Source organism: Pseudoliparis swirei, chromosome 9 (assembly GCF_029220125.1).
Source record: "Pseudoliparis swirei isolate HS2019 ecotype Mariana Trench chromosome 9, NWPU_hadal_v1, whole genome shotgun sequence".
Classification (NCBI taxonomy): Eukaryota; Metazoa; Chordata; class Actinopteri; order Perciformes; family Liparidae; genus Pseudoliparis; species Pseudoliparis swirei.
Genome location: NC_079396.1, coordinates 10,292,603 through 10,308,086, shown reverse-complemented (window position 1 = coordinate 10,308,086; position 15,484 = coordinate 10,292,603). Strand labels below are relative to the sequence as shown.

The 15,484-nt window shown below is 45.9% G+C and overlaps 1 protein-coding gene across 3 annotated transcripts; it reads left to right on the top strand.

The window, feature by feature from the left end:
- Positions 1 to 2,022: 2,022 nt before the first annotated feature.
- prdm2a (PR domain containing 2, with ZNF domain a) lies at positions 2,023 to 11,352 on the top strand. 3 transcript variants are annotated; one of them, XM_056422857.1, is made up of 4 exons: positions 2,023 to 2,217; positions 3,618 to 3,677; positions 4,149 to 8,356; positions 9,389 to 11,352. In XM_056422857.1, the coding sequence occupies exon 3, from the start codon at positions 4,218 to 4,220 to the stop codon at positions 8,322 to 8,324; it is 4,107 nt and encodes a 1,368-aa protein (XP_056278832.1). In that variant the 5' UTR covers positions 2,023 to 2,217; positions 3,618 to 3,677; positions 4,149 to 4,217; the 3' UTR covers positions 8,325 to 8,356; positions 9,389 to 11,352. The 3 variants fall into 3 exon arrangements, with proteins under 3 accessions (XP_056278832.1, XP_056278835.1, XP_056278834.1); XM_056422860.1 differs by having other exon boundaries at positions 2,023 to 2,262; XM_056422859.1 differs by having other exon boundaries at positions 2,023 to 2,369.
- The last annotated feature ends 4,132 nt before the right edge of the window (positions 11,353 to 15,484 follow it).

Genomic DNA, 15,484 nt, shown 5'->3' with positions numbered 1-15,484 from the left:
TTACCGTTTAGTGTGAGGGAGGCTGAGGTCCACAGCTTTTGCAAAAAGTACAATATGTTCTCTTATGAATCCACATATGTAATGACTAGCTTCTAGATCTATTGACATTCATCGTTCCTTAATGACAGATTTTGACTGCTTAGCATGCGTGTGAAACGGCTTCCAGGCGGTCAGCACCTGCTTACCTGATGATTTAACGTGTGTGTCTGACCAGTAGACCCGATCGTGAACTGCTCATCATCATTCCGCAGCTGCAATATTCATCAACTGTGAGAGACATGCTGGAGCCTTGAGTGATGCGATATGACAAGTTATAAATAAACATGATCATGGTCAACATGAAATTAAATTAACTATGTGCAAGAATGTTATACAGTTTAATAGTTTGTTCCTGCAGGTTTTACGTGGGTTTAACACAGAACACTGTGTCAGCAAATTCACAGCAAAGTTGGCGAGGCTGCGTCTAAAATACAGAGGAGGCGAAAAGCCTGAGTGGAGAGAGGCGTGTTGTTTATGGTCTTTCATTATGGCTCACAGAAGTCGGGCATGGAGTTTGAAAGTGGAACATCACTCAGCCCACAAACAACATTACTACAAGAGACATGCCATGCATGTGGCATGAGAACACCACCCATGTGCTGCACAATGTCACAAATGAAATGAACACGTGGGGTCTGGAGAACTCCCACAGATCCTCCTAAAGAAAGGCATTTATGTTGGTTCTGAGAGAATAGAAGAACGCCATGTGGAACCAGAGGGCAGCGTTTTATATAAGAGCTGTTTTTAATCACTGCCTTTTGATTCAATAGACGAGAGCTGGTCAAGGGGAGAGAACAAACCCTACTTACTGCACATTACTGCCAGCTTGGTGTGGCCTCTGTTTTCTCAACAGCTGTGAAACAGAAAAGAAAATATGGCTTCAAGATATTGATGAATATATTTTACTGTGTATTGTATTTTGCTCTTTTACCTGTTGAAATGTTTAGGCCCCTGTTATATATATAAAAGTGTATATTCTATATCGAAATTGTTTTAATTGACTACTGTCCTGCACTTTGTGATACTTTGTCTGTGATAAGTGCAATATAAATAAAATGTACTGACTTACATACAGCCTGTTTGCATCGCTGTATATACAGTATTCATTCATTCAGTCTATGACACCACCGATTACATCACAATTTTGTTTTACAACTTTAATGATCATTTTATGCAAATGATATAAAAAAACTTGAACGTAAACATCTACATTAACATTGGTGATCCACCATCAACCACATCATTTTGCAAGATGAAGATTTGTTCGCAGACAAGCTCACAGTAATTTGTCTTCAACAAATAATAATCTAACCAATAGTACTGTATTTATCTCAATTGAAAACAATAAAATAATTACGATAGAAATTTTAAATTGTTCATGGCATGCAATCAACATAGAAATACCCCTTTGCCGTATGTCACTAAAGTTACACAATATTCAACAGAAGTGTACTGAAGTTATCACCAACTTCTTTAGATTGACATGTTATTAAATTGCGCCCTCTGCCGGCCTTTTTAACGAACTACAAGGATACAGTTTGACCAGAAATTGATTTAGAAATCATGTGCGTTAAAACAACAACACTCAACTGTTTAAAACGAATGGTTAAAATGAATTTAGATGTTTTGAACATTAAAATGTATCTTTGATCATCTGAAAAAGTTGTAGACTATCAAAATAAAAAACTCCAAACTAAGTGTCAACACATGGGCCTCGCTTGGGGAAAGAGGTCCGACTGAGTTTAGTTTGACACTTTGGAGTTAGTTTTTATCACAATTTTAGATGAATAGAAAACTCATTATTTATTTTTAAAAACTAGCTGGAGACATCGTGCATATCTGGCATAGTCTTATATGAATATATGTAATATATTGCCGAGGGCATTCGATATGCACATTAAAATGAAACAGGGTATAAAGGCTGACAATGACGCGCTAGTGTTCTCGTTTCAGTCCGAGATGACAGCTGCTGTTTACCCTGATGGTTTATTTCTCGCTTTTTCTCGAGCCTTAACAAACCTGTTGCTGATTGGTCCACATTCGCAGACCAATCAAAACGCCATTATCTTGTTGGTACGTTGGGGAAGAAGAAGAAAAAAAAACACTCAACTGTACACAACCTGCAGGAGAGGAATATCTCAAACCGTTCTACGGCACTTTTCCTCTTTATTGGAACAAGTATGTACAGAACCGGTAACGTGTACCGTGAAGCGTGCATCGACGGTCAGTGTTGACGTAACGTGCGGGTGGGACCTTCTCCTCTCAAGGTAGCATCGCGAGCTCGCGGTGCAGCTAGCATTACATCGTCAGCGCTCTCACGGCGATAACAGGTGATTTATGTCGCTGACGCGCAGCCTCGTCTCGAGACCTTGACGGTTATCGAGGGTTTTAATGGAGGTGCAGCAGCTCTCTCGCGTCAGCGCGACGGAGTGCGGCTCTTTTAGAAAAGCCAGTTGACCTTTCAGCCGACGAGCTAGCAGCCTCTCTAGCAAAAACAGCAAAGTGACGACGTGACGTGCGACCAGGCAGCAATGGTGCCGGCAGCGGGCCGCGTCACCGCCCCGGGGGAGCGGATGCGCGTGAACGCACCATCAGCCCCGTGCAACATGCAGACACGTCCGTTTGTCACGCATCTGTTTCATGTTCGGCAGAGATAACGTGAAAGCAGGAGGCGTCTCGTAGCGCAGACGGATGGAAACAAGTGGATGATGCGAAACTGGCTCCAAAGAAATCAGCCCGTAGGCCCGCGCAGCTGGAACTGACCACACGATGGTGTTCAATAACAACGATAATATGCATTGCCATGAACTATAAGGTCTTTGTTTACATTTCCTCCCGTGCCTATACAGTCGACTGATAACTGTTAGTAATTACATAATTATAAAGGATGAATAAATAAAAAATAAACGAGGCAAAACGAGCTAACAATTAAAGAAATGCACGAATAATTGAAGAAACGATTCCGTAAAATTGGTAGTTGATGCTACAGGAGCCCGTGCGCTCGCGAGCAGGTGGAGGAGTACACACAGTCTGGCACACATTATGGACCTGCCATTTTGTCCGACCCAGCAGTAGATGAAGATCAAATTGTACCTCTATCCTCTTATAACTTGATGTTTTGAAAAGCTTTCAAATAACAGGTGAAAGGCAGCTATTTAAAAAAAGAAGGTGTGTGTGTGGGGTGTAACAGGTTGTACAAGGCAGCCATAGTAAAGGAGGTAATCTGGGGACAGATTAGCTTCATTCTGGGACTGTACTTCCTGTAGTAAACTAATGGACACAAATAAAACACCTGCTGTATGTGACACTGTCACAAAGTGTGGGTCCATAATTAATGCAGTGTTTGTACATATTGTCACCACTATGCATAGCAAACAAATTAGGACGGAAGGTTTGTTCAGCAGCCAAATGAGCAAAGAGGTAAAGTACACTGTGCTCACCTCATCCCACTGCAGCTGTTCCCTCTGAGCAGTTTGTGCTTCTTATCCTTTAGGAGTTGGGGCTAAAGTGTCGTGTTATAATACGGACTGGGCCTCGTAGGTCTTTGTAACGTGTGCTTTGCTGTTGTCTTCAAACAGAAAGAAAAGCCAGTGTTCATCTGTCAAGCAAGCAAGCCGTCTCCTCCGCTTTGATCGATGGTAAGACGACGTGATATCGATTCCATATATTTCTTTAATGTCGACTTACTTGGTTATTCTTTAAATGCTTAGGTAATGAAAGTATCAGAATATATACTCGACAATAATGATGAGGGCTGATGCAATATGTCTGAACAAATAGAAAATAGAACTGATTATGAATACACTTATGTGTAGTATTTTGTTTATATCGTGAATATGTAATACTATTCCAAAATGATTGGATTACAATTCAAAATGTCTGAGGTGTATTAGGTGGTGGCAACATGCCGTTTGTCATTAATGAATCCAAATACTCTAAGAACTATTCCTGCTATGAAAACAGCACCAAGTGCTTTTCAGTGACGGGTGAATGATGGGACGGCACAAGCGTTTATGTTTAAGTGAAGTAATGTGGTCCTTAAACAGCCCTGCAGCTATATTATGATTAGGTTTTGCTAAATAACGATAACTTCTTTCTCGATTCAACAGGTGTGACAACTTTCGAAAGTCCCGTGTGACAGACTTCCTTCAGAGAGCTGGATACAACCTCCACAAAGGATGGAGGACTCTCCTCACTTGGACATCTCTGACAATGAAGATATGGAGGAAGGTGGGGAGGAGGAGGAGGATGACGAAGACGACGACGTTTATCAAGGGGAAACTGACATGCAGCCAGACACGATGACGTCACTGTTCCCTGATCTACATGAACCTCCCAACCAGGATACTGAGAGAGACTGGAACTCTTCTCCCTGCCAGCACTGCGAGAGACATTTTACCAGCAAACAAGGCTTAGAGCGACACATGCACATCCATGCGTTGGAGAAGAACCAGGCGCACGCATGCAGCCATCAGAGCAGCACGTCTTTCGGGTCAACTCCGGGTCGGCCGCAGCAGGAGAAGAGGAAACCTCTGGATTCAGTCGGCTCAGTCATGCAGCGTCATACATCCTCCTCCGCGGGCTCGCATGCTTCCACTGCGTCGGACGGTGACCGCAATGCTCAGCCAGACAAATCGGGAGTACCGGAGGGGCGTCACGCTTGCAAGTACTGCGAAAAGATATTCACGACACATACCAACAAGCGACGACATGAGCTCAGGATCCACGAGCAGAACCGGCAAGTCGCAGGTGTGGAAAAAACCCAGCTGGCCCAAGAGACGGATGTTCAGAGGATGCCCGGTGAAGCTTCTCAAGAGGAAACCGAGATCGCTGACAATACTGCAGCTGTTCTGGAGAATCACGTGGAATGCGCCGAACAATACATGCTGGATGTCTCCAGCAATATTTCAGAGAATCTCAGCTTTTATATCGATGGAATGATCGTGTCAACAAGTACGGTCGGTAGCTGTGAAGCGCCCGAGATTTATTCTGGTTCTTCGGCTTCAGTTGGACTGGATGCCCTGATTCTAGACCCCGCCCAAATCAGCCAGGTTTTAAATACAGATTCAGTTGCAGGCAAAGAGATACCCGGTCAACCACAGGTCAAGAGAAGAACTGCAACGCCACCTCTTTTACCACAAATTAAGACTGAGCTGGAGTCTGAGGTGGGTGTGTCTTCTTCATCATCCTCACTTGTATCTTCTTTCATCGAGAATCTACTTCCTCCCAACACCGAGTCCACAGGTGTGCAGAAGGAAAGAACTGTGTTCCTGTCTCCGAAGCTGAAGCAGCTCCTGGAGAATCAGGACGGACTCACGCCGACACTTGCCCTCATCGCAGAGGCCCAGAAGCCTTGCTCGCCCGTCTCTCTTTCGGTCCGGGCGGCCGGAACAGGCCGGTTCAAAAGGAGGACGGGGTCCCCGCCGAGCTCCCCACAGGAAAACCCGACATCCATAGACGAAACGGCAGATAGTGGAGATTGTGATAGTGTGGGTGCAGGGCAGGCGGAGAGCCAGCATGGCTCACCGGTGCCCCAAACAGCCGATGTGAAGGACGACTCAACTCCACATGTGGAAGAGCCAGCAGTGACGCCCGTCCCCACAGAGAGCTGGACCCCCACCGCCGGCGGTAATTCCTGTAACCAGCAGCCACTGGATCTCTCGAATGCAGTCAGAAGAAATGAAGATTTCGCTTTGAGTGACTCGGTCCTGGATTTGAGCTTCCAAAAGAAGATCCCAGGTCAACCTGAACCGACGGTGGATTTAGTGTCACAGGCAGTTTTCAAAGCAGCTAAATCCAATGCATGCATGGCGGAGACGGCTCTAATAATCATCGGAGAGCAGAATGTAAGCCTCGGGAATCCTGAGATCCCTTTAGTCACGGACTTCACAATACTGACGGGACCAGATGTGATGACCCCGATGGAGCCCGTGGCAGAGGGACTTGTTTACGGCCTCGCACTTCCCTCCAACTCTTTGATTGCATCACCCGCATCCTTCCCCCCCGTTTCCTTGCAGCCAGCTTCACCGTGCACTCTGGAATGTGCTTGCCCAGCCTCACACACGGTGCTCCCTGCTGCTGCTGCTTCATTCATAACACTTTTGACGCCACCAACTATTTCCAACCCCGCAAGCCAACCAATCCCGTTGCTTGCCCCGACTCTATCGTCCGAGCCCCTGGTGATCTGCACAGACGGCGCGGTACGCTTCTCCGAGTGCGAGTTCACGACTGCATTTGCTCCCACAGATTCTGCGAACCATGCCGGTCTCTCCCAATCCCTTGACCCGACTCTAAACCTACCTGCTCATGTGTTTCTCTCTGATCAAATAGCTATCAGTCGCCCGATAGTCGAGTCCATTCCCATGTCAGAAGTGCAATTCACGCCCACTGTCAGTTTAAGTGACTCCCTGATCAACTCTTTCAACATGAGCAGCCACACGGTGCTCATCGAGTGCACCATCGCTCTCGAAGCCCCAGCGAGTATCGTCCCCTCACCGGACGACGCCGCTGAGCCGCCAGCGCCGACACAGATGGTTGTCGGCCACATGGAACGGATTGTATCGGTGCCCAACTCCCAAACGGTGGACGCCACTATTCTCATGTCCTCTATTGCAGAATCAGTAAGTCTGTCCACCCTCGTGATGTCCGATCGTCCTGCCGTGGGGCAGTCAAGTCCCGACCCACAGCTGGTTGTCGATGCAGATTCACCACTCGTCAAAGAGGAAGCGGCTGCTTCCAGCACGGTTTCCATCGCGGAAAGCTCATTTAAAGCCTCCCCGCTTTCTGAGAAAGCCGAAGAGGACGGAGTCTCAAGCGGCGCGCAGCCGCAGACCTTCACCAAGAACTTCATCTGCAATGTGTGCGACCGGCTGTTCCATTCGATGAAGGAGCTGGGCCATCACGTGGGCGACCATGCCGACGGATGGCCCTACAAGTGTGAGTTCTGCGTGCTGCTCTTCGGCAGACCCTCGGCGCTGCTCGACCATCGGTCGAGCCTCCACGGCGTCGGCAAGAGTTACGTTTGCAGCGCGTGTACAAAGGAGTTCGTCTATCTTTGTAATCTGAAGCAGCATCAGGACGAACTGCATCCTGGCCTGCAGTGTTCCTACAGCGAGGAAGAAAAGGGAAAACTAAGACCTCAGAACTACAACAGCTCGGTGACGGTCAAAGCGGAGGCCTCGCTGCCGGACGCTGCAGAGGAGCCCACGAAGCTGGTGAAAAAGGAAGTGGATGTGGCCGCGGAAGAACTGTTTACCACGATGAAAATCCTGGCCTCCAACGGAGCCAACGTCAAGGGGCCGGATGTGCGTCTTGGCATCAACCAGCACTACCCCAGCTTTAAGCCGCCGCCCTTTCCTTACCATAACCGATCCCCCGCCGGCTCCGTGGCTTCTGCCACGAACTTCACCACCCACAACATCCCGCAGACCTTCACCACGGCCATCCGATGCACCAAGTGTGGAAAGAGCTTTGACAACATGCCGGAGTTGCACAAGCATATCCTGGCGTGTGCCAACGCCAGCGACAAGAGGAGATACACGCCCAAAAGGAATCCCATCCCGCTGCGCCACTTTGCCAAAGCTCAGAATGGGGTCCTGTCGACCACGAACACGACGAACAGACTGAACGCCTCCAACAGGCCCAGTCAGTCGAACCGCTCCAAGCCGAGCCAGGAATCGCCAGTGAAAGTGAAGTTCAAGGTCCTGAGCAAAAGGAAGAAGAAGTTGGCCCCGAGGGTGATGCCGCCGAGGAACAAATCTCCATCGAATAAAATGTCCCCGGCGCACGTTGCTGCGCAGCAGGAGGTCTTTGTCTGCCCGCACTGCAGCCGGGAGTTCACCATGCGCCGCAGCAGGACCAAGCACATGGCGGTCTGCCCCAAGAAACCCAAGGAGGTGAAGAAAAGGAAAGAAGGAGGGATCTCCGTGACGAAGGAGAACGACGGCCGCCTGCATCGAAGGGCGGAGGAGAAGCAACAAGCGTCCCCTCAGCATCAAACCAGACTGCAGAGCTCCGGGCCCGCCAAGAGGCACGCCATCCTGCCAGTGCAGACCGTCTTCTCCAGCAAGAGGAGTAAAATAATCATCAAAGAGAGCTCGCAGCCCAGAGAGGAGGCGGCCACGCTGAACGAACTCCCCATGGGTCGCACGTTCAACCCCTCCATGCGCCAGTACAGCAGAGCGCAGCACAGCCTCAAAGGAATCCCCGTCGGCAAACCCCGAGCGGCCGCTCCGCAGACGGAGCCGGAGCCGGCGAGCAACTCTGGGCAGAGTCCGACCGCCTGAAGACTTCTCGGTGGCCCGCCAGCGGTCAGCAGGTGAGCACGTTTGAGTTTGATACTGGTCATGATCATCGAAGAGTGCGCTTAAAAACAATCGGAGACCCAGAGGGTAAAGTAATTCCTCATTTGGCCTCAATGTGCATCACACCAGCAGCTTCTAAAATAATCTGTCTTAAAGTAACATTATGCAACAATTGTACCTTAAAATAACAGCTTGAAAAAAATTGTGCCGCTACAATGATTTTTAATATGGCGATTTGCGCCTCCGCCATTGCCATCGGGGGTCTGTGGGGAAATAACTCCGCTATGTAGGATTCTGGAGCCGCCCGGTCCGGGGCGGATGAACTTCGACCTGCTTTCTGGCAGTGATTACGCAATGTCATATAGTGCCAGTCCACGCTCGCAGCTCCAGTATAAGGGCGAAGCAAGCGAAGTCTCTGGTAATGAATTACACGTTCCAATGTAAATTATGAATATGTAGCTTTTTGGTGTTGTCAACAATATTGTATTCGATCACACGTACTCCACATTCAAACATTTAGAAAACAACGTATATAGGCTGAAAACGCGATCGGTATTTCATCTAAACTAAATGTTGTCATTCTTTTGGTTATGTTAGCATTCATCTCCGATATCACAATGAATAAAACTATGCAGTCATATTTATGTAAAATCTTTGAATATTCTTACCTTATCGGTTGACATCATTTCTTGGTTTCTGACTTCGTCTGGTCATCAACACAAGTGTATGCGAGGCTGCATCTATCGTAACTGGGTATTTACGACACTGAAGTAAACGTCAAATGCCTCCAAAACTGAAGGGGGCGCTAAAAGGGAAAAACTCCATTATGGGGCTTTAAGGTGAGATATAATATATTGTGAAATTAACGTATAGGACAGACCGCCAATAAGATATCAGTGCTGCCATGTTGTTAAATAGCTAATGTTACGTATCAAACTTTTTAAAAATCAACTGATTCTCATCATAGATCCTAAATGACTGGCAACAACCAGATCATTGTGAAACCTCATGTCTGTATTTTGCGCCCTATGTTTCATTGTTTGTAGGACGCTGCTGTGTGGAGCTCCTCCTGCACGCTTGTGAAGTCGTGATGCTGAACACTGCAGACCCCCCCGGGCCGGGTTCCCATCCCGCTGAACGGAACATGAAGACGGATGACTCAGCTGAGTATCTGAATGCTTTTGGAGGAGCTTGCAGGGTTTTTTTGGAGAAAATATTTCTCCATTTCATCAAAATAACAGCTTTGATTTGCACTTTGAAGTTATTCTGCCTGCTCCATGCCACACATTGGAAAAGGGAGTGGGAGGACTCGAGCTCCAAGCCGACTCTCAGTCCCCACTTTGTGTTTTCTTTTCCAGCGAGAACAGCAGGTGGCAATCACTCTCGGCATGCATTTGCACTTTTGTCTGTCGTCTGCCCTTTTGGTTCCAGCTCTTACTGCATGCTTGTTCTACAGCTACATTAATTGGGATGGTTATGTTAATGCGATTAGGCCCTGACGTGAAGAAGATGCATCTATACTTCTAAATGCAGGATACAGGATCTCAGCACGGAGACATTTTAGTAATGTATTCAAAATACAATAACATATTTTAGACTCGAGAATTGTTTTTTCTTACATTATATTGCCTGTACCAGCGATATATTTTGCCTCGGAATACATTTTATTGAGTGTCTTCGTCTGACTGGGGAGTGCCGAGCAGTCAAGAGAAGAGCCGAGTCAAAAGGTCAGCGTGCCTGGAGCACATTGATGATGATGAGGGTCAACCTGTCCTCACTAAAGCAACAGGGGGAGGTCGTGACCCACGAGGACCACTGCTCCAGAATACTGTGCAACACTGGCTGCCACCTACCTGGCAACATTCTTGTGAGGATGTCATCACTCTTGATTACGATTGGAAAGGTCTGTTTCCATTGCTGCTGTGAATGTAACATTGGTAGATTTAATGCGTCAGCTTTTTGCAAATCAAATGTGTATATAATCTGGTGGTCCCAGCTGACATCTATTTGTATGAATGTGTTGAAGATACTTCCTTCGATGTGCCATCAAATGTACATAATATTACAACATGTGGCATAAAAAGGATAACCCCTTTTTGTTTGTTTATAGGCCATCATAAATACATTTTAAACTCTTGGGAAACGGTTTAATGTGTTGGCACGTACTCTGTTATTACCTTTACAGCTTGGATGCATCATCGGCACTTTTACAAAGCCGCGAGTTTAACTGAGCGGCATTGGAAGAGCCGACTCGTGCATGTTCTCTGGAATCCTGAAATATTGACAGCAGTGCAGTTTATTTTGTTTTGCACCCACTTCACAAAGCTCCCGTCAGAAATATAAGTGTGACTGTTTTCTTTCCCTTTCCACAACGATAAAGCGTCTTAATAGAACTCCAGTCTGTTTGGGTCTGGGTCATCCCCCAGCGTACAATAATCTCGCCATTGCTTATAATCTGTCGGCAACAGTTTTTATCGTGTGAAGTGTGTATAATAAATTCCACATGTACAGTGTAAATCACAAAATGGAAACGTAATGCTGGACTTGTGATGACACATGGGTGCGTTAGTGGCAAGTTGTCACTAATCTCAAAGTGTGAGTGTGATACATTAGATCTGTTTGGTTAACATTTTAATAAGCTACTAGTTTGAAGAGCTCGTGCTATACAGGGTACGTATTTCATTATGATTGTCATGATGTTAAACTGGTCAATGGGCTGTGTTTGAGAGAATCAATAATGGTATACCTCTATTTGACATTTTGCCTTTTCAACCCTCACTGGTAATATCTGCTTCCTCCAGACGGGAGGCTGCAACGTGCCGACGTACACGGCGGCTTGGGAGACTGTTATTTAACTGTGAAAAGTGCTTGTAGCATTTGGAAGTGTAAATTGAGTCATGTATATTTATTAATAATTTAAAATCGTGTAATCAATATCCGAACGGTTCCTCTGTATGATTTGCACTAAAGTTTTTCAAAGCGAGTGTTTCAAATAAATGGAGAATGTTAAGTTTGTGTGGAACTTTCTGTGGTGCACAAATTACAAGAATCATATGTTTTGTTTAATTCGTAATGTCTGGAGATTTTATGTTGAAATTATACCAAATTCTCAGTTCTTACTTTATTAATTTTGAACGGTGTTGAAATTATTTGACTCCTGCATTATGAGCCTTACTAGAAAATAATAATGTCCAGTTGGTGGCACACTTTCCTTATTTTCACCTCTTGAGCAATAGATGCAATAAAGTGGATTTTGTAATCCACTGCATCTCTTCTGCTCTGTTAGATAATCCATATACGGGATGCGGTTGTCCTATTTTAAAGCATTTTGCCACCACCAGTATGATACGATTTGATATCACGATGCAAAAAGAGAAGTCTCAGTGCAAAGATATCCAGCCTGCGACCTGTTTTATGGGAAAGCGTCATTATGGAGTCAACTGTGTTTGTCCCATTTTTACCCTTCATAATTATTATCTTGAACAAAAGGTTGCACAACAAATACTGCAAATGACTTTTCACTAAGAAATGAGTCAAGTGAAGCGTGAAAACACGGCATGCATTAAAATGTATGTGCCCGTGCTTTAGGTGGAGATCGCGCTAAGAACCATGGAGTGACGCACAATGCCTCTCAGGACAACTAATAGACACACAATGTTGTGGGGAAAGTCTAATTAGCAAAGTTATGTGTGGGTGGTAGAGTAGCTGAGGATGGAAGAAAGGGTGGAAAGAGAATAGCAAATAGCACGAGTGAACAATGAAAGTAGGGAAGCGGAGTGTGTTGGTGAAAATAGAGAGGCTGTAGATTAAAGAGTGGCTGTGTTTATGTGACGCACGACCAGAGAAGACATTCTGCAGGAGCCACAAAAAAGTTCAATCAACCAAAAACCCTAAACACCTGCTTTCCAGTGGCTGAAACGTTCTGCGGAACCAGTTTGGTTGTAACAGGACATTAACAGCCCTCTTTCAAACAATCAATTTAAAAAGCACAAAACATTTATCTCTTGGATGAGTTGAGTTTCAAGAATACAAATTGTACAGTGAAGAAACACGTGATACTGTACATGTGCACACAACTGTAGCCCACTGCAGGCTACTGTATATGCGTCTCGCCGGCATCGCGTCTCGCCGGCATCGCGTCTCGCCGGCATCGCGTCTCGCCGGCATCGCGTCTCGCCGGCATCGCGTCTCGCCGGCGTCCCCGGCCGGCGTCTCGCCGGCATCGCGGCCTCTAGGGGGTGCGCGAGAGGAAACATGTAATGGTGGTCTAATGGTGTAATAATTAATATTAAACATTCTCAGGGCTCTCAAGTGTCATTTCGGTCTTAACTCACGCACTCCCGCCACACATCGTATTTCTTACGCTGAAAAAAACTCTCGGCTATCCTGTGGTCCACTACAGTGGACATGCTCTAACATTTCAAATCAAGATAATTTTAAAAATCTTTAAATTTTAAGATGTTTATTTAATTCTAAATAGTTAGAAAATCACAACAAATCAAAAGTTGGAAGACGCTATTTCCCCTCGGTTCTCAGGAGGATAACATATTTTCAAAGATGACTTCCTGGATTTTTATTTAAACCGGCATTGTTTACCTTTTGAAACCTGTAGATCAGTGGAACAATGAGCACTGAACAAAAATGTGTCCTGCATCACCCACATCCTCGTGTGCATTCACGGGAATAATCTGAATGAGTGTACACTTATTACAACTCTGACATCGCAGGTGAAAGGTCAAACTCTACAGGGTACATGTATGTTTTGTGCTTGGATACTTGTATAGTGGGCCTTCTCGCCTTCAGGGACCACTTTATCTCTTTTTGAATTTGAACATGGATGTTAACTTTCTTTAATTCAGTGAAACTACATTAACAACAAATAGTGTCTGGAGAGACCGGGTCCAAGTGTCGGCACGCTCTCTCAATCAAACGTTAATACATGAAGAGGAATCTCTGCCTCAATGTAATTGTTCATCAGCATGCAGTGCGACGGCCATGAATTCAATCGTAATGTTGCCTGTTATGCAACATCTTTTATTTCGGACTGGCAGATGAGAGAAGAATCCAATGGAAAAGAAAATGCATTGGAAACAGCAGCTGTGTTGGTTTCCAGTCGGTGACATTGAGATATCACAGCAATTCCCCCGATCCCATCGTGTCGTGGTTACAGCCGACATTGTAATAAAATGCAGAGGCAGGTGAGGCGAGCTGTACAGTCTGCCGCCGCCGGGTGTTCTTATGTAACGGCTTGTGGGATTGTTCTTCCCCTGGTGGAACCTTTACTTTCACTCTTCAGAAGGTTTCAGCACCTTTGTGACAAATCAATGCTGGTGGTTCGAATGTGTGTGTGTGTGGGTGCGTGCATGTGTGTAAATGAAATTGAATACATTTATATGGTTACAGTTGTAAAGTTTGCAGCAAAGAAGCTGTAAGATGCTCTATAGATTCATTGCAGGTATGTATACAATTACGTTTAATAAACCCTACTTTTTAATGGTGATGAAAGTGAAGTCTCGAGGGACCAGCCATCCTCTCTTTGTGAGTAGCAGTACGTGGCAGATGATGTTGATGTCGTGAGGAGTTGTGCCAGCGTACCTAGAGTGTTAGTGGATTGTATGTTTTCCTTCCTGCAGTATCGGTGGCTTTGAGACGTCGTCCGGTTTGTCGAAAAGCAACAAATACAAGTGATGTGAGGTGAACAGTTCATGAAATGAAGACGGATCAAAGAGTCACATCATCTCTGGATCTCTTGCTTGTTCAGGCTGGTGTGTTTTTGATTCTTTAACCTCAGGATGTCACCGTGTTTAATGAACTCTTTAATGAACATTAAACTTCTTCTCGCATGTTTCTTCTATTTTATGTTTCTTAATCTCTTTTTTGTTTTTGTGTAGTCAACATTTCTGGCCTTGAAGATTCTCCTTATACAGCAGCCGATAACTGGTTTAAGACAGAGGGTTCAAAGGGAAGACGACCCTAACGCTTTATAGAGGTACCCCACCTCTCAAAGTAGAACTGGTGAATGCAGATAATGCAAACTGGATGCTGGGGTAAAATACTTTTATCCTCTTCCTCCCTCTCTGCATGCTGCTCAGGACCGGAGCAGACATGGTAATGAGGACATTAATAAAGGATGTGGATCCATATTTAATGAACCACTGGCCCCTTTAGTTTGAAACGGATTTTCTCGTCTGTGTTTGAGTTTTCTGTCTCGCTTTCATCGGGACTCGTGATGGACTACTTTTTTTTGCCTGTACAAGCAAAGTGCTGCACACACCTGGATGTGTGCGTGTGTGTGAGAGATAGCGAGCTGCAGGATGCTTCTCTGCCTATATTTGGAGGTTAATATCTTATAAGTTGAGAAGTAAGGTGGGGGTGGATAACTCAAAATGTATTATCCTGAAGGAAATGTGGTTGAAAACAAGGCTTAAAAAGCACACAGTAGATCACAGAGAAGAGGAGAAAAAGTGGAGGGTGGAGGTGAACGCTAAATAACAATCCAGTGTGTGTGTATGTGTGTGTGCGTGTGTGTGTGTGTGTGTGCAAGCGGAACAACAGAGTCATGTTTGGTTGTGTCGGGTAATTCTCAGTTTGTGTCTGTTTTTGCTTTATGCTTTTGTCTTTGAGGGCTTGAGAGTCCAGTGTAGCCTCTCTTTGAAGGAACAGACCTCAGGCCACGTTGATTCTTGGCTTTGCTTGCCGGGCAAAATAACTTACTCTTCATGCTTATCTGCCGTGCATCTCTGTCTCGTCACTTTCCCGACGTATTTGCCCGAGAAGTCACATCGGCTGTAAAAGAGGGGAGAAGAAAGAGAGACGGGGAAAGCACGAGCAGCAGCTACAGTAAAATGTTAAAACGGATTTCACACAGTCTTTTCTCTTCTCACTTTCGTCAGGGGAGAGAGACCGTCTCCTCTCTGCAGCAGGCTTCTCCTCCTCATCACTCTCTCTCCCTCTCTCTCCCTCTTGCTTTGTTCATGCTGCGTCTGCCGTGCTCTCTCCATCTGAAGCAGCTCTGGAGCACTAACGAGTGAGCTGAAAGCGACTCAACACAGATCTCCCATCAGCTCCGGAGCAGCAGCAGCTCTGACGGCATCTGAGGCGACGACACACAGGACTGATCTGCAGTCAGCGGGGAGGCGGCA